Raw genomic sequence first — 23,811 nt, forward strand, 5'->3', positions numbered from 1 at the left:
TATTATTATTAATAGGAGCGAGAAAGCTATTCTTTCCTAGTTGCTTGGTAGTGAACCAATAGCTGCCACCCCAGTCGACCCCCCACCCCTCCATCTAAACTTTCTGTAGAGGTAAGACATCTTCTTGAACATGGGTAACAATAGGAGGGAGAAGGCTATACTAACAATGAGAAATGTGAAAAAAAATGAGAGGGCTTATTGATTTAAACGATTATTATTTTTAAATTTGCCTATAATGTTTTTTTTAACAGATAATTTTTATTTAACCCTAGAAGATCGCTAGCAGTACTTACTGCGATACTGGTTACTTAGCTTAGTGAAAACAGTTGTTTCGAAGCAACATCTAATCCTTATCTTTAAAACAATACCACATCCAATTTCTCCAATCAGTTGACTAAACTCGTTTGTAAGGAACGGCTAACAAAGTAGCCGCGACAACAATAGCTCATCAGCGCAACAACACCCATTGTGACATAACCAGAACCAGACGAAAGTAAGAGACATACCTGAGCTGATTGTAATGTAGGAGATAATGCGTAGGACAATGTGTTCTGTTGAAGGAACATTAAAGTGTTAGTTACTGGGTAATGAGTATGCACGAAATAGTAGTTGTTTCGCAAAAAAATACGTTAGATTCAGGTTATTTCATACAAGAAATACAATAATTAATGCATTTAGAAAATTAAAAAACACTTTTATATTCTACTAGATGTCCCGCGCGGCTTCGCCCGCGTAAATTAGAAATTTTACAGAATCCGTAGGTACATTTTCCCATAAAAAATATTTCCCCCGTTTTTCCCACATTTTCCTGAGTTTCTTCTGTCGTATTAGTCTTAGAGTAATAATATAATATAACCTTCTCGATAAATGATGAGTCTTACTCGATAAATGATCTATCTAACACTGAGATAAGTTTTTAAATCGGACCTGTAGTTTCTGAGATTGACGCGTTCAAGCAAACATACTCTTCAGGTTTATAATATTAGGTAGATATAGATTTTTTTTAATTATCGCTTGACAAACTCGAGTCTCGATCTAAAAGACTATGAAATGGTATAATATGGTAGTGATGATGATGATGATGAAGAAGAATGTAATTTGCATAGTAGCATATGCTTTCTGTTCTTAAAACAACGCCGAAACTCCCAAACTTGTATCTATAAAGAATCAGGAATTCTCTCAGCACCTTCCGAACCACGGTATACCAGGTATATCTCGGTGCAAAATCTTACTTGTTGGTAGCATATGCTTAGAATACTTCTCACGAAACCGAAGTCACCATATGTTTCCCTATAAGTTTTGAGGAGTTCCCTCGATTACTTATGGATCCTTCATCAGATCACCACTTTTCTGAATATAATACCAAATTGGGATGATACCCTATATACCAAAAGAAAAATTTTGAAAATCGGTTAACAAACGGCGGAGTAATCGTTGAATATAAGAAAACGAACATAACACCTCCCCCATTTTGAAAGTCGGTTAAAATTGTAGCCTAAGTGTTATTTATTTAATATTTTAATCAGCACATGAATTGAATAACAAAATTTTTTTCAAATTAATCGTAGCACCATCTGTCAGGACAAACTAAAATTGAAATAGAATAATATTGAATGCGATGATAGCGCCGTCCGTCGGATCTAATGTAAAACATTCCAAAATCAACAACTCCTTATAAATAAGAAATTAATTGAAAAAACATTTTCCAGTAGACCAAACTGTAAATCTAAACCATTCTCGAATCTCCACGAACACACACAAAAAATTTCATCAAAATTGGTCCAGTCGTTTAGGAGGAGTTCAGTCACATACACACGCACACAAGAAATATATATATTAAGATAATAACGTTGGAACTTGTTGGTTGGCTTTTATTCCTGGCCGGGAACTTTAAAGATGTTGTCAGATGCGATGGTAAAATTGGGATTTGTAAGCCATGCTTTAATTATGTATTCATTATTATTTCCAGTTAAACAAACGAAAACGAACTCAACCGGAGAACCGACAGGAACTCAACGGCTACATCGCCAACTCGACCGTCTACGTCACTTCGATCAATGAAAATGGCACGATAGAAACGAAACCGACGATATCGTCACCGAAAACGCAACCGAAATCGCTCCAATCTAAACCCGCCCCGATCATAGCGAACGGTATACAGGAGAAGAAAGAAGAAAAAGTGGAACCGGAGAAGCACGAGATTGATTCTAGTGAGAAAAGTGCAGTGGAAAGTGAAAAAAGTGAAGTGAAAAGTGAGAAAAGTGAAGCGTTCAATGCTGTTAGGGAGCAGTTGAACAACGGCCGCTGTGAAAAGTTGTTGGGCGAACAGCCCGAGCACAGGAGCAGAGCGGCGTCCGCAGACAATAATAAACTAGCACCAGGAGATAAAGGGTGAGTTCTAGATTATTCTAGATGTTTCGCCCTAGTTTTTATTGCAAACATAATTCCTTATTTCTATTCTGTCGCGGTCGGACAGATTATGTCAGCGTTAAGTGGTACAGTGAAAATTCACCGTCTGCAATTTGGTCACAGAGCTCACCTCGCAAAATTAGAATCTTAACGCGATCTATTCGATTATTACAGTTGATTTCTTATTTATATTTGCCGTGTAATCTTTATGTAAATGAACAAAAAAGCCTCTGAAAAAGCCGCATTCATTGCACATTATTTCACAAGTACGCAACACTCTCTACATCTAGCCTTACATAATTTGTGGCATTAATGCAAATACATAACGGAGACCGTGGACATAAATAGCGAATAAAATGAATAATTAAGCACTCGCGTCGGTCTATCCATTGTATTAAAGGAAGTAATAAACAATTTACTGCCTGAAGCCTAGACTTAAGAGTTAAGACTACTATCACTATTATAAGTCTGGTCAGAAGGTATTTGAGAAAGGAGCTAGGAAGTGTTTGAAGGTTCTCCGTAATGACTTTATAGACAAACTTAAGGTCATTTCAATTAATTTAGAAGATTAGGAACGAAATACAATTTTAATAATGCCATTTAACGAGATTTGGCTAAAGCTGGGATTTTGGCGCTTGTAGGTTTTGGCGATTTCTACAAACACCGGATTATTCTTAATTAACCCATCAAGCCCCATAAGCTCACCGGTAAACGCGACACAATAAAATAACGATAGATTTCCAAGAATCCACGATTGAAGGATTAAATTAAAGAAATCTTGATGACCGTGGATGCAGTTTTAGGGAGATCGCAGACGACAGACTTTTTGTCAGATCAGCCGGCCGCGGCAATCGCACAAAAAGTCTGTAGTTTGCGATCTCCCTAAAAAACGTAACGAATAAAAAGTTTTAAAAAAGTCTAAATATATTGGAATTTGGCAATATATCGTCTCAGTTTTGGCAACCATGAACAACGTAAGTATTCCAAAAACATTTTGAAATTGACAAAACTTACTATAAATGTAAAGCTAATGTAAACAAGCGACAAGTGGCTAGTAGTTAGTACTATACTGAATACTGATACGGTTTTACCTATTGTGGTTTTTGTTTACATATTATAAGCAGTGTTATAGTAAAATTAGATGCGCGGTGACGTCAATTTGTTTGATTCATTAATACATTTTATCGTTTGAGAAAACCAACGCAATGGTTCATACTCCAATATAGGCAGACATTTTTTAGAGATTAGAGTTCATGATTGATAACATTATATATTATAATATATATTTAAATTTTTTATTCACAATGATTATAAAAAGCTTCTAGCTAGGTATATAATATTATTATTTAGCTGTTAAAGGTCTTTCTAAAAATCTATTTCTTTTGCATTACGTCGCGTTGTATAACAACAAAATTTGGGTTTATAATGGACACAAAACTTAAAAAGGGAAATCCGTCTTTACTAATGTTTCTTATTATTAAAATAATAACAAATAACAACATGTAATTACCTGCTTAATATTAAATATTACTTATCTTATTTACAACTACAATATTTATAATAATTAAACCCGTCATATCACTTTCTAATCATTTGGAATACTGGGTCATATTTGGCTCCAAATCGTCCAAAGTAAAACATAGTATGAAAGCCTGCCCAGTTTGCCAGTATTTTCTGTTGCTTTCTTGTAATTGTAAATCTTGTAATTGTTTAGTTTAGATTTTTTAACATTCTTTAGTACTTTAAGTACTCACATTTAAAATTATATCAAATGTATCTCAATTTTATTCATTCATACTACTACATAATTTAAAGTTTTAAGTACCTACTTTTAATTGATTTGGCCTTGTTATTCCAACATTTAATGTCTCATATGAGAGATGTCTCATATAAGTTCTGTCATATAGGCTCTTTAATCCTAAAAAGGAATTAACGGAACTTATCCTAAAATATTCGAAATAACAAAGAGATAGCATTGGGGAACACTTGCTGGCGGGGTGGCTTTACCTGTCGCGTCACCTGCGCCCGCGCATCGGACCTGTTTCTTCCGTCTCGCTCCCACACTTGGTTCTTCATTTAAAAATTTTTGAGCGCTCGCACGGAGCGCACGCGTGTGTTAGTGTTTTGTTTTGTGCTGTGATACTATGTGATAAAGTTTACTCAGGATGCACTATAAACTGTTCAAAAGGTATTTATTCAAGTGTTTTTATGTTTGTTGGGAGTTGAAAGCTAGGTACCGGTTAAGCGGTTAACGAAGATGTTTTACTAGAAGTTGTATGGTATATTCGTGTAAAATATCCTGGAATAAGGCTAACATAACTGCTGAAAATATAGAAAAATCTTTTAGTTCTTTTTAATGAAGCAATGCAGGAGAAAAGTTTAAAGTTTAGACTTTAGTTAAAAATATGTACCTAGACTACCTACTTAGGTAAAAGTGCAAATTACCTTCTGGCATTAACTCCGCTTTTATATTTAAGCGTTTGGGAACATAACGTTAACAACTAAGAGAAAATCATTACAATAAGTTTGTTATTCAGCTTTAGCAGCCGTAGTCCGTGAATACTATTGTTTTTGAATACCAATATTGTCATTTGCACTTACTGTTTTAGTAATAATTAACCATTACATGACGTCAGTAACGATTATTACTAATTACTCACGTAATTAAACCCAACGTGACGTAGACGATAGTAAGTTGAAGATGAGTAATGTAAAGTTGGTAATAAAACAATTCCAACGGATAGGTATATTACACTACACATGATACTATCTTAGAAATTGATTAGGTAGCTGGTAGACCTTTTAAGTTACTTGTTACAACTGATAGGTATGGAGGCTTAATATATGGAGCACTACACATGCTACTATCGGAGAAATCGAAGGCCGTAGATGGTAGACCTAAGTTATTTCGTCGGGTTATGTCAAGTCAATGTTAAGACTAGTAAAGTTGAAGACACAAACTGAAAAGACGACAAAATTGATTTGATAAAATCTGACAGAGCTTCATGAATTCTCTGATGGTGGTACATTGGGTAGATTGATGATAGATGGCACACAAGGCAAAAAGATAAAAATGTACTACAGAAAAATCAAAGAACATGAGATTGTAGCATTTAATTCTTTACGTGACGATGCGGTGTTAAAAGAGGAACTTCCAATTTTCTACATGGACTGTTTGGTCGTTGATAGTTTACAAAACATTCTAGAACCACCTAAGTATTTGCATTTTTGTAGTGAGATTTCAGTGCGGACGTTAAACTCACTGAAAATTTACATAATGCGACTGGAGTGGTGCTAAAGAATCGTGTAAATTATTGTAATCTTGTAGGAATATCTGAATTAAAGAAATATGTGACTACCTGGATACGCGATGCAGGTAACATAACCTTCCGATCAATCAAAAGGTAAGGGTCATTTTAGTAATTTTGAAACTCAAATACGAAAGGGACATGATTGACGGGGCGTGATGTAAAATATTGTACAAATTAGAGGTAAAGGCTGGTTCTTCAGAGGGAGGAAACCTAGGCTGTATAATTATACAGCATATTGCAGGAAATGCAAAGTAGGGATTTAGATGATGGTCTCCAAAATGTAGAAGTTAGAGAAGTTGATAGGAGTTAACGAAGAACTGATACGTATTGTATTATGGTTTATGCCAGGTTAGTTCCAAAACCGGTGGTAGGCATCAGGAAGGTTTCGAAAGTGTTATGTGCCTCATCGGTAAGAGTTACATTTTCACAAAATGTTGTTTGATATGTTATCCTCTAGTCTAGAAAACGCTAGTATTGGGTTGTTGTTGTTTATTTACCATTTTTACTATGTTTTTACGATATTTTTACGATTTTTTTATCATGTTTTACCATGCGTTTACCATGGCACGTTGAGTTTCTCAGATTGATCATTCTAGATATACTTCGGGTTAAGTTATTTAACTATTGTCAGTGTACGTGCTCTGATCGGCAAGTGAGTTGACAATCCGTCACGTATAGTCGTGATATTTATAGTAACGTACTGTTCTGTACTCATATGAAGGTAGGCTCTACTTAGTTCAAAATTTATTACTTTGCAAGAACTCTGAAAAATCGCACAGACATAATTAAAGCCCAGTGCCTATTATAATATTAAGCGAAGCAAAAGAATAGAAATCATGATAATATATTGAGGGCCCAAAGTCAATGTTAGCTGACATCTGGCATCTAATCTAGTCTTGACATAACACTACCAAGTAACGTACATGGTCTACCATATTGCTTTATATGAACTAACGGCTGATTATTTCTCCTAAGGTATCTAGAGTCTCCGCTTCATTCTTCAAGTTTACCTAGTAAAACCAGAAACATTGTACATGGTGTACGTTTCTAACGTACACAACCATCAGTCGTACACCATTAAAACAATAATAATAGTAATAAATAATAATCAGGACTTAGATGACCTCCCATATTTAAAACCGTCTTATAGCTTACATAATGCTCTGCCCAAAATGAGCTTACTGCTTAGAGGTTGTATGTCGGTAAGCGGATTAAATTGGGGCTTAGTGGCCGATACTGGATACCTACTGTCACCCCGTTTGTTGCCAGGGCCCGATTCTTGTGACTCGAATTTCAGTATCAGGTAGAAACAGCAAGAAGAGTCTGTTAGTTGCCTCTAGAATGGGTTTAGGAGATTTTAAAATAGGTTCGTGATTTATTGTTTTCTTACTCACTGTAAGTGTCTAAACACACAATGCCCGAAAATACGCGGCTGAAGTTCGGCATAGTGATGATTGCAATGCGCTACGCATAGAAAATAACGCGACGTAATTTCGGCATGGTGCATCATCAGCAATTTAAGATTCAATCCAGGCGTAATCATGCCGAACTTCGGCCGCCTATTTTCGGCCTTCGGTCGTGTTTAGACACTAAGAAGTAGCGACTAACGAAGCTCACGCTTAACTCACAGATAAATCCATCTCGAAAGCGGGAGAAAGCCACGTCTATAAACTTTATTGCTTCCAGTAACGCTATGGATAAGACATGCTTGAAATTATTTTATCTTATTTTAATATTTCCACTATCCAGTAAGTAATATTAGGATAATATCATACTTCAATTCCAATATCCATAGACCATATTATCCATACCAATATTATAAATGCGAAATTCTGTCTGTCTGTTACCTTTTCACGCCCAAGCCGCTGAAACGATTTTGAAATTTGTTAAGGAGATACCTTGAGTCCCAGGAAAGGACATAGGATACATACTTCTTATCCTATGTCCTTTCCCTTAATGTTGCAGGAGGAATACAAAAAGTAACCATAGACATAAATAATAACAAGGTACATACATGTTTCAAGATTTTTAACCATACCTGCCAGTATTCGACTTTCAGAGTTAACAAAAAGCAACAGTAGCATCATAAATATTTTTTACACTTATCGGGGGTGATTTCCTATCCTGGAATCCAGATTTAATCCCAACTCACGACCGAATAGGCAAGCAGAATACAAATGTAAACGCTGACAACACAATATAAACCTTAACATGACCTTATAGAACGCATTTTTGCATAATCGTGATATCTAGTATGGGATATAAAAAACCACGACAATAGACAATGTCAAGATCTTTGAGTCACTTTGATTCCATTAATGATATAAAATTATGCTGTTTTCCGCCTCTCCGTTCATTTATTTCTACAGAAGCAGTGTATTTCAAGCGATAAGGTATCTTCTTAGTTATTATATTATGTCCCATGGTTTATTGTAGGTATACTAGCGACCCGCCCCAGTGTCGCACGGGTATAAAATATATAGCCACTGAAAAAATTATATAAAATCGATAGCCTGTGATCCTCCACGTGGTCTAACATGAAAATTGCTCCAGTAGTTCGCGAGATAAGCCCTTTCAAATAATTTCCCCGTTTTTTCTACATTCTCCTATTAGTCTTAACGTGATAAAATATAGCCTATAGCCTTCCTCGATAAATGGGCTATCTAACACTGAAATAATTTTTCTAATCGGACCAGTAGTTCCTGAAATTATCGCGTTCATGTTAGCCATTTCAAATAATTTTCCCCGTTTTTTTCCACATTTTCATCTATTTTTTCGCTCTTATTAGTCTTAGCATAATAAAATATAGCCTATAGCCTTCCTCGATAAATGGGCTATCTAACACTGAAAAAGTCATCAAAAGCCGTTGCGTAGTTTTAAAGAGTAAAGGGAACAAAGGGACATGTGGGAAAAAAGCGACTTTGTTTTATAATTTTGTTTTATATTATGTTTTTGCTGCTATTGATTCAGCAGTTATCCCTTGATACCGTGCCCTCCCCGTCTATCCCGTGAAGAGGAATACGAATGATTTTTTTATATAATGTAAAATAAATAACTGTTTTAGTAGGAAAAAGGTGAAAGTGATATGAGATATCATACAAGTCATACAACATAATATGAAGTTATAGTGTTACTCAGCTAAAAACCAAACATGCCCAAACCAGACAAGTTTGAAAATTATGTCTCTGATCAACAAGGTTTATAGAGTCTAGAGAAATGAAAACCAACATCGTATTTTTTAAAGGCAGCTTTATCCATGGTCCCATGATAAAGTCATTTCAGAAATTTATTGTGACAATGATCTTGCTTTATGACTTTTTATGAATCTCTGATCTTGTCTCTCTAGACTCTAGAGAGACAAGATCAGACAGAAACAAGGTTTCTAGAGTCTAGAGAAATGAAAACGAACACGGAACATCGTAATTTTTATTAAAGGCAGCTTCATCCATGGTCTCATGATAACGTAATTTCAGAATAACCGTGTAGCTTTGTAATCCTAAAGAAATGTGTCAGAAATAATGACACCCGAATGGATGAACCCGTATCTAACATTTTACAACAAAAGAGCGATTTCTCATGAGTCAGGTTTTCCCTTACAATTTGAATAAACCTTGTAACTTACCTACTTCATCATCTGGCTAATAGTATCTAGCTCTACATAGAATCCACATTTTATTGATTTTAAATCATTTTCCCGGCCCTAAAGCCACCATTTATGCAAAAAGGGCAGTTTTCAAATTGTTACTTACCTGGTTCATCCATTCTGGCATATTTTGAAGACATGACTTCAAAATATGCCAGAATGCGTAGCTCGGAGTCCGTGAGAATTATGCAGCACTCAATCCACTTAGGCATTATTTATTTAGAGGTTGAGTTGCCTCTTGAGCCGGTTTTTTCACTAATAGACTTTCACTAAAGTATGTATGATTGATGCGAGGGCTCCCATAAAAACGGCTTCAAAAAAGGTTAGCAAAAACGGTGGTGAGACTATCATGAAAATTCACAACGATGTTTTGATACTGATGAATGCAAAAGTAAAAACGAAACAGCAAGCAGGCACTCATTCTCGTCGCGCTGTAGTAAGACATAAGCGGCTCTCCGTTTTACGAATTTTTGATCAGGTCACGTTGCCCGTATTAAATGCGACTTTAAAAAAATTGTATCCATCCCAAAAAACTGTACGACGCCGCTAAATGTTTTTTCAAAAAAAAATAACTGTTGCAGTGCTACTCCTTGGAAAATTAAAAAACATTAACTGTGGCTACTCTCTGAAGTCATTGATAACAGAATAAAAAACAAAACAGATAATTGATTTCGTTCTCTGTTCAGGGAAATTTTACCTCGAGTTTATGCAACATTGATCCTTCAGACCTTAGCATAAGGGTTAGATGGTATAAATCTGTTCCATGGTGTCCAGTGACGTCATCTTACCTGCGGGGATCACCGTCCATTACCGTGGAATGCGGACTTTCTGTTGCTTTTGTTGTTTTTGGATACTTTGTTGTAGGGCGGCGACAGTTTTGTTGTCGATAGTTTTTTTTGGTAATCAATACCACGTGTACTACTGTTTATTTTTTTACTAGAATACCCTAGTGTCGTTACTGTTATTCCTTACTTTATAATTTAAGGATTTACCCAAATTGTATAACTTTATTATGATTTAAAATATTTAACCTGCATTTTAATGCATTGCGTATGGTAAAATAGAACAATTTTGTATTAGGTATGATATGATAGAAAAATGATTTAATCTACATACCAGTAGCGTGGGCTAACAGTTACCATTATTCTCATCGGCTTAACTTACCCCTTATTTTGAAGAATTCCAAATCCAAAACTAGGCCAGAGAATCAGAGAAACCTTCTTCCTATAAATAACTAGTCTTTGCCTCCAGTAAATGATATGATTAATAGGTAAAATTTGAAGTAAAGAAAGGTAGATTCTTTTTAATTTAACATTTCCCTCCGAAAAGACTTCAACGCGCGTCACAAGTCACAACTTAATTTTTTTTTAAGTTACTAAATAAGTACTTAAAATTTCTTGAAAATGCTGCCTACAAGCTAAATAATTATGGAACATTAAAAGTGTAAGATTATATTTTAATATCTATTTAGCAATACCAAAAAAACATAATTATTTTGTCGATAGTTTGTACGGCACTAGTATGGCACTAGCGTCTTTTGTCCGTCCTGGGAATGACCATCTTCATCGTTTCCCGAAATGTTTTTGCGACGTTTATTTTTTTATAACATTGTTATGATTTTACAATGGAATTGACTTTTACTATAGCATAAAACATGTGTTTGTAAGTTTAAATAAATATTTACAAAGAATTTGTCTATAGTAGAGAGATTATTGCTTAAATAATATAATTCTTTACTAATTAAAATACAATATAATATTATATTAGATATTATGGCGATAAAATGAAGTTTAGATGTACTTCTGAACTATAAAATAAAAATCGTACTGTGTTGAATTATCAATATACTTATATAAATATAAATATGTGAGACAAAAATTCAAAGAACATAATACAAGTATAAGTACATAATTAGGGAATGCAATACCGGGATCCCGAAATACACTAAGGCAGCCCACTAAGCAATTTACCATCAATTCACCTATAATTCACTTTAAATGACAATTGTACCAACCAGCGTGGAAGCTGAGCAAACTTTTTCAGCTGCTGGCTACCTTGTGTTGAATATCAGGAGCCGTTTGGCAGACGACACAATTAATACCTTAACATTTTTAACACACTTTTATATATAAGTTGGTTAAAAAGTTTTTTTAGTTTTTTTTAACAATTTTTTTACGTAGCCATTTTCAAAAAAAAGTTTAGTTATTTATTATTAAATATTTTTATATCTAAAGTCTAAAGTATTATTAAACCCTTGTAAAAAAGTGTCCGACAATGTTTGTTTTATTTATGTTTCTAAGAATGAAAGGAGTTCTATCAAGTAAAGTTATTATAACAATTCATTTTAAAAGTTTAAGTCCACCCTGCGGGATCCCGCAAATACCGGGATCCAGCGGGATTGTGATGGTTCAGTCCCGCAAATACCGGGATTGAAATAATCCTGCGGGATTGCATTCCCTATACTATACATAATAGTACTTTCCTTGCTACAGTCGAATAAAGAAATAGCCTTAAGTTACGAGCCTTGTTATGATAATGAAAACTATCAATTGAGCCATACAAAAACTTGACTTACCGAGCATCTGGTGTCTAGACAAGTTTTTTGTCTTTTCACTATAATGTGCCGTATAGTGAACCACCCTTCAAGCCCCTTAAGGACACCGGTGACCGCGACAACAATAGAATACAATAGCATTTCCAAGAATCCCCGATCGAAGGAATGAATAGTACAAATAAGGGGTAATAAAGTTCACACCGGTATATGGATAAACAGAGCAGCTAAAGTTAAATTTGATTTCACTGCTACAAGAATACGTACTACGAGTATCAGAGAAGTTGATTCTTAAGAGCTCACCTGACTCTAAAAATCAAACATCGTCCTTCTCTCTTCACACTCACGCCCGTCTTTCATATGCCAGGTGAAAAAGGACGGCGCGGAATCATCGCCGAGTTAGTTTTACTTGAATAAAAGACGAACTATAATGATTATGAAAAAAGTGTTTTGAGCAAATTTAGGTTTTATCAATACCTTTTTAGATTTTAAAAAATATTAAAGAAAAGACAGCAAACTTCGAAGATCCAAGCAAAAATGTGTCTAAAACAAGGTTTTTTGTAAAAAAGAAACTATCGAGCATTTTTTGAGTAATCGTGTTTTCGTCTTGAGCATTTAATGTTTATGAACTGAAGTTACTTGTGTCAAAAAATCAGTTTTCTAGACCTTACAGATTTTGAGATCTAGGTTAAAGTATGTAGGTTAGTTAGGGTCATATGGGCTCTTAAGCAGATGGCGGACCTATGTAATATGGTCGCTTGTCAAACCCAGCTGACTGATCACGAATTACATTGAATTGCCATAATCCGACCAATGACGTAGGTCTGTCAACTGCCTGTGATTCAATTGGTTGCGCATAAAACCGTGCAGTGCGCAAGTGACGGCAAAATCAGAAGTGCACAAGTATGCTTGTAGCAGTGCAATTAAGATCTATTTAGCTGTTTTACTTAAGAATACCTATATAATAATACTGGGTGGCGTTCGAAACTATGTTGCGTCAAAATTGAATTAATATCGCACGGAAACCGTAGAGTTTTCCGGGATGAAAAGTATTATATGACCTTCCCCGGGACTTCTGTAGCGGTTTGGGCGTGAAGAGATAACAGAGAGACAGACACATTTTTGCATTTATAATATTAGCATGGATTATGGAAGTATGGATTTGTATTCCCAAAATTACAATTTACAGGCCGGCAGGCTTAATGCCTGTAAATTGCGGCCTCAGGCGCTTACTCACAAATCATTTACTTATTGTAGTTATAAATAACTTCTGTGATGTATTTTGCACCAAAATACATTTATCAAAAGCTCCCTCAACTAAAAAGGTATTATAAAGTAATATCGGCCGTTAAAACAACGTAACAATATTGGTAAAGTATTTTAATATGAAGTTTGACGTGATCAGTATGGGGAAGAGTTCGTGCCTCGGGAACTAACGCGCCTTAATAACGGATACAAAACTCAGGGCTGGCGCTTGAAAGATTTTTTTATTGTTTTTTTGGAGTTTAGATATAAAATTAAATACAGATTTATTTTCTTTAATTTACTAGTTATCGTTTCTAATAGGGAACCACCGCATTCTGGCTAGGAGAATATTTACCTGCACACTTCATTCCTTTATATTTAAGGAGTTCGTGTTTTCTTCAGGTGGAGATATTCTACTTTCTTTCTTTACTTACTCACACAGGGCCCCCGTAAGGGCTACTGGCGCCTGTGTGCAAAAAAAGGTAATGGCGCCCCTTTTAGGCAAATTTTTTGGGTCCTTGATTTTGGCGCCCCTAAAGATGGCGATTTGGCGCCCCTAGAGGATGGCGCCCGTGTGCATTGCACACATTGCACATATGGAAGCGGGGGCCCTGTACTCACACACAGTTGATAATTATATACCTACTTTAATAAAAAATCTGTCGGACGGTCAGCGGTCTGTCAACACTCAACAGGCAGATAGATGAGATAGAGAAGAAACTGCGACTGAGAAAATTAAGACGAAGATAATGATAATATTATTATGGCATTTTAAAATCTCTTGAAAAGACAATTTCTTCGTAATATTGTTGCGCGATATTATTTCTGTGCGTTAATATAGTGGCAGGCATGAGGCAACATATTATTAGTTAATTTAATATTAATAAATACTTTTTAATTAAGCACTATTTTGAGTAGGAAATGTTCTCACGCCATATTCGAATGTCCATTGACCCGAACATTTTACGTCGGGCATTTAAGCTGGTCACACACCGTGGTATAATTTTTAAGTAAATTATACACTTTCACTCGAAGCAAGGGCTTATGTAACATTATCTATTTCACTTTTCACGTTGACTTTTTTGCATAATTTCTGGTGCATATAATATTTATTAGTGGTACTTTGGTGATAGTTCCCGAATCGGTGGCATAACATACTCAACGCCTTAAAAGTTTTGTTTAGAAAGCACCTTCTTGGGATTTTTTTATTTGGAATTTGAATTTTCGAACTTTGAATGACTTATTAGTGTCGAAATACTAAGTACGGTGACTCAAGTAACATTGTCGTTTTTGGTAATTGTTAACATTGTAACATGTATTTATAACAAAACCTAGACTTTCAACAGAAAACGCGTACATTTACTCGCAGCCATTAAGCGCAAATAAGTAATATTTGTTATATTGCGATTGAAACTACTAGACTAAACCTAAGGGCACATAACTGCGAATTCGCATCGCATCGCAAATATCTGCGACAAAATTCATAATAAAAATGACATTACGATGCGATGCGAATTCGCAGTTTTATGTTAGCAGCCCTAAACAATATTTACTAGCTATAATAAAATATTTTTTTTTCGTCGACACCCCTAGCAACATTCCTCAGGGCGGAGATTAGGGCGCGTCCACGATAGCGCGGCAAACAAAGCGTTATCGGTTGATGAACATAGCCGGGCCCTTACTCACCAGCACCATACACAAAATTATGCCTCATATTTTAAAGCCTTTAGCTGTTAAATAATTTCTTGGGTTAAGACTTAAGGCACTTTCAAGTTGTTGTGAATATTAAATTAAACTAGATGACGCCTGCAACTCTGTTGCGCCAAAATTTGTTTATCGCGCGGGATCCGTACATTTTTCCGGGATAAAAAGCATCCAATGTCCTGAGACTCAAAGTATCGGTAATTTCAGCAAAATCAGTTCAGCGGTTTGGGCGTGAAGAGGTAACAGACAGACAGACAGATAGATAGACAGACACACTTTCGCATTTATTATATTAAGTATAGATTTATTATCTTTGAACTCTTTCCACTTTTTTGGTAAAAAGTGGCCCCGTGCGAGTTTCTTACGCCAGTTCTTCTCGCCGGGTCGATTCCCGAATCCCGGCACAACACGTAGGACGTTCTTCAGAAATGAAACAATTCTTTATTTATTTTATTGAGAACGTTGTTACCTGCTACAAAATTAATTTTCCGGGATAAAAACTATCCTATTCCTATCCTCAGCTTAGCTTTATAAGCGCGAAGAGGTAACACAGAGGATATGGACGAAAATATACTTTTACTGCTTTACTGCCTCAAAATAAAAATAAAAATTATGTCATACTAGCTGTCCCGGTGAACTTCGTGTCACTTTAAAACCTTCCCTTGACTTCTACGGATATTTTAAGACTAAAATCAGCCCAATCCGTTCAGCCGTTTTCGAGTTTTAGCGCGACTAACACATTTAAAAACCATTTTATATATAAGACTAGCTGCCCCGGTGAACTTCGTGTCACTTTAAAACCATTCCTGGACTTCTACGAATATTTTAAGACTAAAATCAGCCCAATCCGTTTAGCCGTTTTCGAGTTTTAGCGCGACTAACACATTTAAAAACCATTTTTATATATAAGACTAGTTGTCCCGGTGAACTTCGTGTCACTTTAAATTTTAAAACCTTCCCTGGACTTCTACGAATATTTTAAGACTAAAATCAGCCCAATCCGTCCAGCCGTTTTCGAGTTTTAGCTCGACTAACACATTTGAAAATCCATTTATATATATATATAGATTATGTATTTTTAAAATCTGACTTGCAACAAGCCCGGGGCATATTTTTAAATAAAAGCAAGACAATGCACCAGCACACCAACATTATACTTCACATTCGCAGAATTAATTAAGCTGCACAATTTTAAAATAGAACTGGCCACATTGACCTAAAAAAGTTTTGTTAAATTTTTTGTTAAAAACTCGAGCACCGAAATGCACAAGTGGCCAAGTGGGTCTTTATCACAAGTGCAATGCATTTAAAACACATTTTAAAAATAAAACTACTTTTTTAATGTTCAAAACATGTGCTGTGAAATTCTTAATTGGTTGTTAATTGCTATTTTAAAGGCTACATTTTTTGTTACTTTTACTTTAACGAATCTGCGTGCTAAGTGTTTGTCAGTGTTTGTTGTAAAGAAGTAGACAACAATTTAAATACAGCCTTAAATACATAATAAGTGAAGCCCGTAACCCCGAACAGTACATTTTTCCGCAAACTTTTTATCCTTTCCCGTCTCTTAAAATACTGGTGGTACATATTTCATCTAAATCGGTTCAGAAGTTAAAGCGTTAGGTTACAGACAAACAGATCCTCTTTCTCATTTATAATATTAGTAAGGATATTCATTATGACAGGTAATATGTGCGTAAGCGCTCGCTTTACAAAATATGCTCTGCTTACCAGATGAAATGTGTAATTGTTAAGTTACAGAAACAGGTTTTGTTACGGTATCGCCACGGTGTAGTCTTGCAGGCGTTGTCACTTGTAAGTGTTTTTAGACGTTTAAAACCGGCATTCTTATGTTAAAAAAAACTTTTATTTCCCAGGACTATTTCCATACCAGAGTAGAAATTAAAATTTACTTATTTAACGTAGTGACTTAGAGCAAAATGATATCTATTATCGTGTTAATAAAGTTTCATTTTGCTTGAATTTTTGTCGGCGTGGCGCGGCTTGTGATATCACGCGCCGTGAGAAGGGGTGGCTCGTGCTCGCCTGTTTGCTTAAGCCGCGCCTTTGGAGTTACCGACTTTAATCGGATCGGGACGCGCCTGCACGAGCCGCGCCGCGCCACCCCTTCACACGGCGCGTGGCTCGAGCGGGCGCGGCGCGGCTCGTGGTAGAACGCGCCGTGAGAACGCCACCACGCCACTACTTTATTTGGGCGCGTGGCTTGAGCTGGCGCGTGGCTCGAGCTGGCGCGTGATATTAAACGCGCCTGCTCGAGCCAGCCCGAGCCACCCCTTCACACGGCGCGTGGCTCGAGCGGGCGCGGCGCGGCTTGCGATAATACGCGCCGTGAGAAGCCACCACACGAGGCCTTTGTCAAAATCTTTATTAAATACTTCAGAGACGAACATTAATTACTTAACTGTAATTAAATTTTAATGTTCGTCTCTGAGTGAGACACATATGATAGTACACCGGCTTATGCGCGATCTTACATCGGTATCTCTGTTATCCATTTAGAGCTATTTTACACCTCACATGATTCTATCGCTGTCAACATAAGGACCATTATCCAACTTTGAGGTTCTACTTTGCGAGTTGATAGTCGGTGTCAGATGTATTCTCACGAATCACGATGCCCCATCTTGGGTATTATCACAATAGACATAACGACCAGTAGTTCGACTGCAAAGAAACGGACAGGTTTCAATATCTGTCAAATTCGTCGGGTTTCACTAGGATTATGAACGGAATGTGCCTCGCGCTGGCTGATATAATTTATTTTTAAATATTTAAAGTAAAGATTTCAAAATTAAATTCTGACAATTTTAATCGCATGTGCCAAAACACAAACAACAATACGACCAAAGAGTATGTCATAGTTTTAAATTCGTAGGTAACAAGTTAACAACCCTAGCGCCGATTTTCGTTATAATACGTCAAATTTAAAAATTTCAACATCAGTTCTACGTCGGTATACTCTATCATTCTGTCTACTCTGGTATTATAATATGGACTATGAAGATGATCGACTATGGAATTATACAGGCAAATGAGCCGGACGATCACCTGATGAAGAAAGAAACCTCTCCAAACAGGCTTCCTCGGATACCTTTGTAAAGAGTACGTCGGTCTTTTCTTTTCTGGCCTGTCTTATATCAAGACTAGTCTCTTACCCACAAACTTTATCGGCCGTATTCAGAGCAGCGTTGCCAGATTTTTTTTGTGCCAAGTCGGGACTTTGGAACTTTTTGAGGGAAAAAGCGGGATTCTTCAGTCAAAAGCGGGACAAAGTAAAAAATGGTACAAAATCAAAAGTTTTTTGAATTTTTTATCAAATTATTTGCGTTAAAATAACGTTTACGTGACAATAGATAGCTAAAGTAGCCAAAGAAAATCCACCCCTCTACCTCCCACACTCTTATCTTCATTACGCACCTTTCTTTCTCAGCTGGCACGTACGTTCGGGCTTTCCCCGAAAAGCGGGACTGAGCCTGTCCCGCGCGGGACATTTAATTTTGATGAAAAAATCGGGACGTCCCGCCAAAATCGGGACGTCTGGCAACGCTGATTCAGAGAGACATTTAAGGATTACTAAACTTTAATTTAATTAAGAGTTTGGCAGAAAATGTATGGAATTAAGCAAAAATCATGAAAGAGAGTCATTAAATGTTTCTGAGTGCGGCCAATACTGATTTAGCTTATGAAATGTTTTCTGTATGTTGCCCATATCAATCTTGTCTTTTACCCACCAACTCTAAATCCGGTTATCACCAAAAAGTAAAACCTAAAACTGAGTGCAAACGTGCAAACAATAGAAAGTGGTGAAACGTGCGGACGCATGTACAAGTACGAATATATGCGGGCACAAGGTAGAAATAATAGTAATAGTCAAAATAATATTATGCTCTGTTCACATATTGTGATGACATGAAGTAGACTAGGAAATGTTAGGTATAGACTATAGGTTAATACCATGCCAGACAAGCTCAGCAGACTTTGGTTTGTTTTAACTTTTAATTAAGTACTTATAGGTAATTATTATTGTCATAAAGCTGTTGATATATGTTTTTAAACTGTTGATAGCATAATTTTTAAATGAAAACCACTTAAGCAAACTTGTTAGTTTGTTTTGGATAAATTATGTTTCGAAAATACTAGACCGATCTCGGATTCTTTATAAAATTGTACACAGATAGGGTCGGGTAGGCCAGGGCCTAGAGACAAGTGTCAAGCGATTATAGTAAACGCCAAAAAAATGTATGAGATTTGACATTAATATTGGCTAGCGAAGCGATGACGTATGTCAAATCGCATACATTTTGTTGGCGTTTACGATAATCGCTTGCCACGTCTTGTCTAGTACGAGTAGGGCAGGTCGCTAAACCGAAAAGCCGGACAGTAGTACAAAAAAGAGTTGCTATCGAGTACATACGAATCTAAACTTTTAATATAGAAATACGTTCGGCAGGTCCTGTACACCGTACAAATCTGTTTTATTAAAACAGTTTAACAGCTAATATATATACAATTTTGCATCTCATTAGGAGTAAAACCGTCTAAAAGTGTTTTGAGACTCTACAAAGGCTGGACCTTCTTTGATTTTGGCCGGACACGCACGCAAAAAGCCTGACAGTGTCCGGCTTTATCCGGACGCCTGGCAAGTGGCAACCTTATACATAGACATAGATTGAACCACGAGGAAGGACAAGGGCTATACATATTTTTATAGCAGGAAAATTTACGCTTATCACGTGATCCTTTTATTCCATACTAAGTAACCATTTACAGTAGCCCTAGCATGGCCACCGGTAGAAATGTGAGAGTATAGACAAACTGTGGACATAAACTTAAGGTGCCGTTCCGATCTTTACCGCGGCTAATCGCGACCGACAAAAATTCAATTAAGATTCCGCTTTATGACAGACTATATAGTATATGCCATAGTATATAGTCTGTCATAAAGTATATATAGTAGGATATTATTACCAATTTTGAGGACTATAGCCTGTCATAAAGTGGCATTTTAATGAATTTTTCGGAACGAAAATAGATCGGAACGGCATCTTATGTCCACAGTTTGTCTTAGATACTTTCGCATTTCTACTGGTGGCCATGCTAGCCCAGCAGGTGAAACGTCTGTAACAAATCTAAATAGTAAAGGTATTCAGTTTTGCAAACACACTAGATAGTATCGACATAATATTACGCATTGTCATAACATAATATATTATGCGTTGTCATCACAGTCCAAAGGCTATGTTGAATGTTGATGTTGTGAGTTATGTAACATTGCATAGACGGCTGCAATTTACGATAACAGTACGCTTCCATGACCTAGTAGAAGCGATTGAAGTATTTTGTCTTCGTGATTAGTTGATTACTGATCAATAGCAAGAATATTTTTTTAGAAATTAAATTTTTTTAGACTAAGGTACTTTTAATTCACTTTCAAAACAAGGAGGTTCTTTGTTCGGCTGCGGATATTTTTTCTCAAAGAGTTTTCATAAGTTTTCCTTATGAAAACTCTTTGTGGAAAAACTTTTCTCTCTTTTCCTTTGTTTTCATTAGCGGATAAATAGGTAATAGGTTGATTTGCTCACTTCAGAGTTTAGAATTTAGACCATGCACAAACATACGCACATCACTGTCAACGCCTGAAGTAAAAAAAAGTAAGGAATTTGCGTTGCTACGGTTTACACGATTTTGTGTTTAATAATTTTGCTGTCAATTTATCGAATGCAAACTGTCTAAATACCCATCTAGATCTCAGATCTAGATGTTTTCTGACTTATCGAAAGCAAAGAGCTTTAATAAATCACAAAACAAATCTCTAGCACGTTCTAATGCCGCAGTATTCCTTATTAAAATATTCCGGCGTCTGCCAGTAATTGCTCCTAGATGGTGTAGGTACATATTGACGGAAGATATACGCGATACCAATTTATAAGTGATAGAAAGAAACAGTCTCTGTACCTATACAAAATTATCCAGCTCCGCGACCATACTTTTTGGGTACTTAGATCCTACATCCTACTAATATTATAAAGGCGAAAGTTTGTTTGGATGTATGGATGTGTGGATGTATGGATGTGTGGATGTTTGTTACTCTTTCACGCAAAAACTACTTAACGGATTTTAATGAAACTTTACAATAATATAGCTTATACATCAGAATAACACATAGGCTACAATTTTAACCGACTTTCAAAATGGGGGAGGTGTTACGTTCGTTTTCTTAATTCGATGGCCCCAACGAATAAACGTGCAATCGAAAAAAGACAACTTTTCAGGAAGGCAAAAAAACGTTTTTTTTTTACTACATAATAAATAGACAAATATAATTAAAACCAAATTAAAGGTAAAAAAAATATCTTTCAGCTCATATATTTATTATTAATCAAATATTATCGGTTTACCGCATATTTAAGAAAAACCATCTTAAATTATTATTCTAGTGAATAATATGTGACTTGTTAACACTATTGTATCAATGCACGTTTATTCGTGTCATTAATGAAGTTTTAACAAGTGCAGTGAAATGTTGCATGGTTATTCCACGTATATTTTTATTCCCCTGAGCCATGTTCTCGTCATTTATACGCTTATTCTTATATATTTTGTTGCTTTTCCATGTTTCTAAAGATAAAAGCCCGTATATTAGTGTTAAGAAGATCGACTTATTATTTATGTAACACGACCTTATAAGTGCATGGTATAAAATGTAAATCTATACTAATATTATGAAGTGGTAGAGTTTGTTTGTTTGAACGTGCTAAACTCAGGAACTACTGGTCCGATTTAAAAAATTATTTCGTTGTTAGATGGCTCATTTATTGAGGAAGACTATAAACTATAAATTATCACTCTAAGACTAATAGAAGCGCAGAAACATAGGAAAACGTGATAAAAACGGGGAAAATTATTTGAAGGCGCTTATCTCGCGAACTACTGGATGAATTTTTAAGTTATTTGGCACAGATGTAGAGTAGACCATGACGTGAAAGAACGTAGCTTATTTTTTGCAAGAAAATGTACGGTTTCCGTAAAATTTCTCATTTGTGCGGGCACACGGAACGTCTAGTTAGCTAATATTTTCTTGTTGACGGTTCAGTAAAAAAAATATTGTTCAATTTCTAAAGCCTCCGTCTTCTCGAAGACAATGGAATCCATTATCAGCTCTTTCGATACTTGGGCGGCCAGACATTATTAAGCGACAAACACGACAAATAGTACGGGTTCCAAATGGGTCGCTTGGCTGGTTATCTCTTGGCGTACCAAACTCATCGTTGGGCTCAGGTGATTGTGTGGAGAGGAGAGGCATTGGCTGTTAGTTTGGATATTGTGAACTCCTTTGATCGGGTTTGGCTTAAAGCGCTGCTATCAAAGCTTCTTCATAGTAATATCGGCTTCCCGAGAATTTATGTAAGTAGGTCACAAGTTTTTTGGCAGATCAATGACATGCTACAGACCAACGGCATTTATTGCTATGCGGATGATAGTACAGGTGATGCCCTATCTACCGGCTTCCACCATATTTCTCGGTTAAATGTCATTGACAGTCGAAACGAACTTATATCTCAAATAGAGAATTCACAGGAGAAAGTCTCTGAATGGGGTAGATGACACTTAGTCCAATTCAACCCCACCAATTCTGCCCGCTCACAACTAAAAAGTCACCAATAGTCGTATATCCTCGTTTCCAGGGCACCTATTTAACAATCCCCTCCCAGCATTGAAATACTTGGCGTAAACATATCGAGCGAAGGCCGAAGTCCAGTTCCGATGTCATCTAGAGGGTGATGCCAAGTTAGCCTCGAAAAATCTGGTGTTCTTAACAGGCGAGACAGTGTTTCAGTCTGGACCAATACCTGCAACTCTACAAGATGCAGGTTCGGCCTTATATGAAATACTGTTATCATCCCCAGGGATGATAACAGTATTTCATATGAGGCCGAACCTGCATCTTGTAGGGATTAGTTAGTATTTCGGGGTCCCTGCCTGGGCAGGGACCCCGAAATACTAACTAATCCCTTTGGATCGTATCCAACAAGGGGCCGCTCGAATTGTTAACTGCCATAATGTTTCAAACAGGCTGAACCCCTTCGAATTACGCCAAGATGTAAAAAGCTTCACCCTGCATCCTAAATCGGTTGTATCACGGGGAGTGCTCTGAGGAATTGTTCGGAAATATACCATCCTCATAACTTTGATGAGTGGCAGTCTTCCACCGTGCTTTTTTGCGTAACTTTCTGCCACGCGCTGTAAAATTTGGAATGCACTATCACCAGCAGTATTTCCAGACCTATACGACCTGCAAACCTTCAAGAAAAGAGCGTATTCCCTCTTAAAAAGACCGGCGACTCACCAGCAGCCCTTCTGATATACTTTACAATAGCTCTTCGAATAACCTTTAAGAAAACAGAAAAGACAAGAGAAATTAGTAAAAGATAATAGAATAGCTGTGATTATTATATTCAAAGTTTCGCCATCTGCAATGAGGCGTTACTCATAGAAGTCGCTTGCATTTTTAAACGAATAATCGTGCAAGAGTTATAACCCAAAGGAAAGGATAGACACGTGCGCCAGATTGTTTTAACACGTTTATTCTGGTGAAATCAAATAAACAAATAATCTGCAATAAGCGCATGTTTTATTATTAATGTGATATATGTTATTATTTTTTCCGTACAATAAAGGTCTACATTGCTATAAAATCGTTATTTTAAGTCAAAAAAATCCAAAAAATTTACATAGGTGTATAGAAACATAGGCCATGCTAACGAATAATCAAAAAAAATTTTTTGGGTAAGAGCTCTTGCACGTTTATTCGTTGGAGCCATCGTTATGTTCAACGATTGCTCCGCCGTTTGTTAACCGATTTTCAAAATTTTTCTTTTGGTATGTAAGGTATCATCTCAATTTGGTATTATATTCACAAAAGTGGT

At 36.3% G+C, this 23,811-nt stretch overlaps 1 protein-coding gene across 3 annotated transcripts in view; it reads left to right on the forward strand.

Annotated features, from left to right (window-relative positions):
* Positions 1 to 23,811, forward strand: part of LOC121734795 (protein PALS1) — a 128,336-nt gene that overhangs the window by 30,261 nt on the left and 74,264 nt on the right. For all 3 annotated transcript variants that reach the window (XM_042125409.1, XM_042125410.1, XM_042125411.1), the window contains one exon: positions 1,970 to 2,391. In XM_042125409.1, coding sequence (XP_041981343.1) covers positions 1,970 to 2,391 — 422 coding nt within the window. The remainder of the gene's footprint in view (positions 1 to 1,969; positions 2,392 to 23,811) is intronic.

Source organism: Aricia agestis, chromosome 16 (assembly GCF_905147365.1).
Source record: "Aricia agestis chromosome 16, ilAriAges1.1, whole genome shotgun sequence".
Classification (NCBI taxonomy): domain Eukaryota; kingdom Metazoa; phylum Arthropoda; class Insecta; order Lepidoptera; family Lycaenidae; genus Aricia; species Aricia agestis.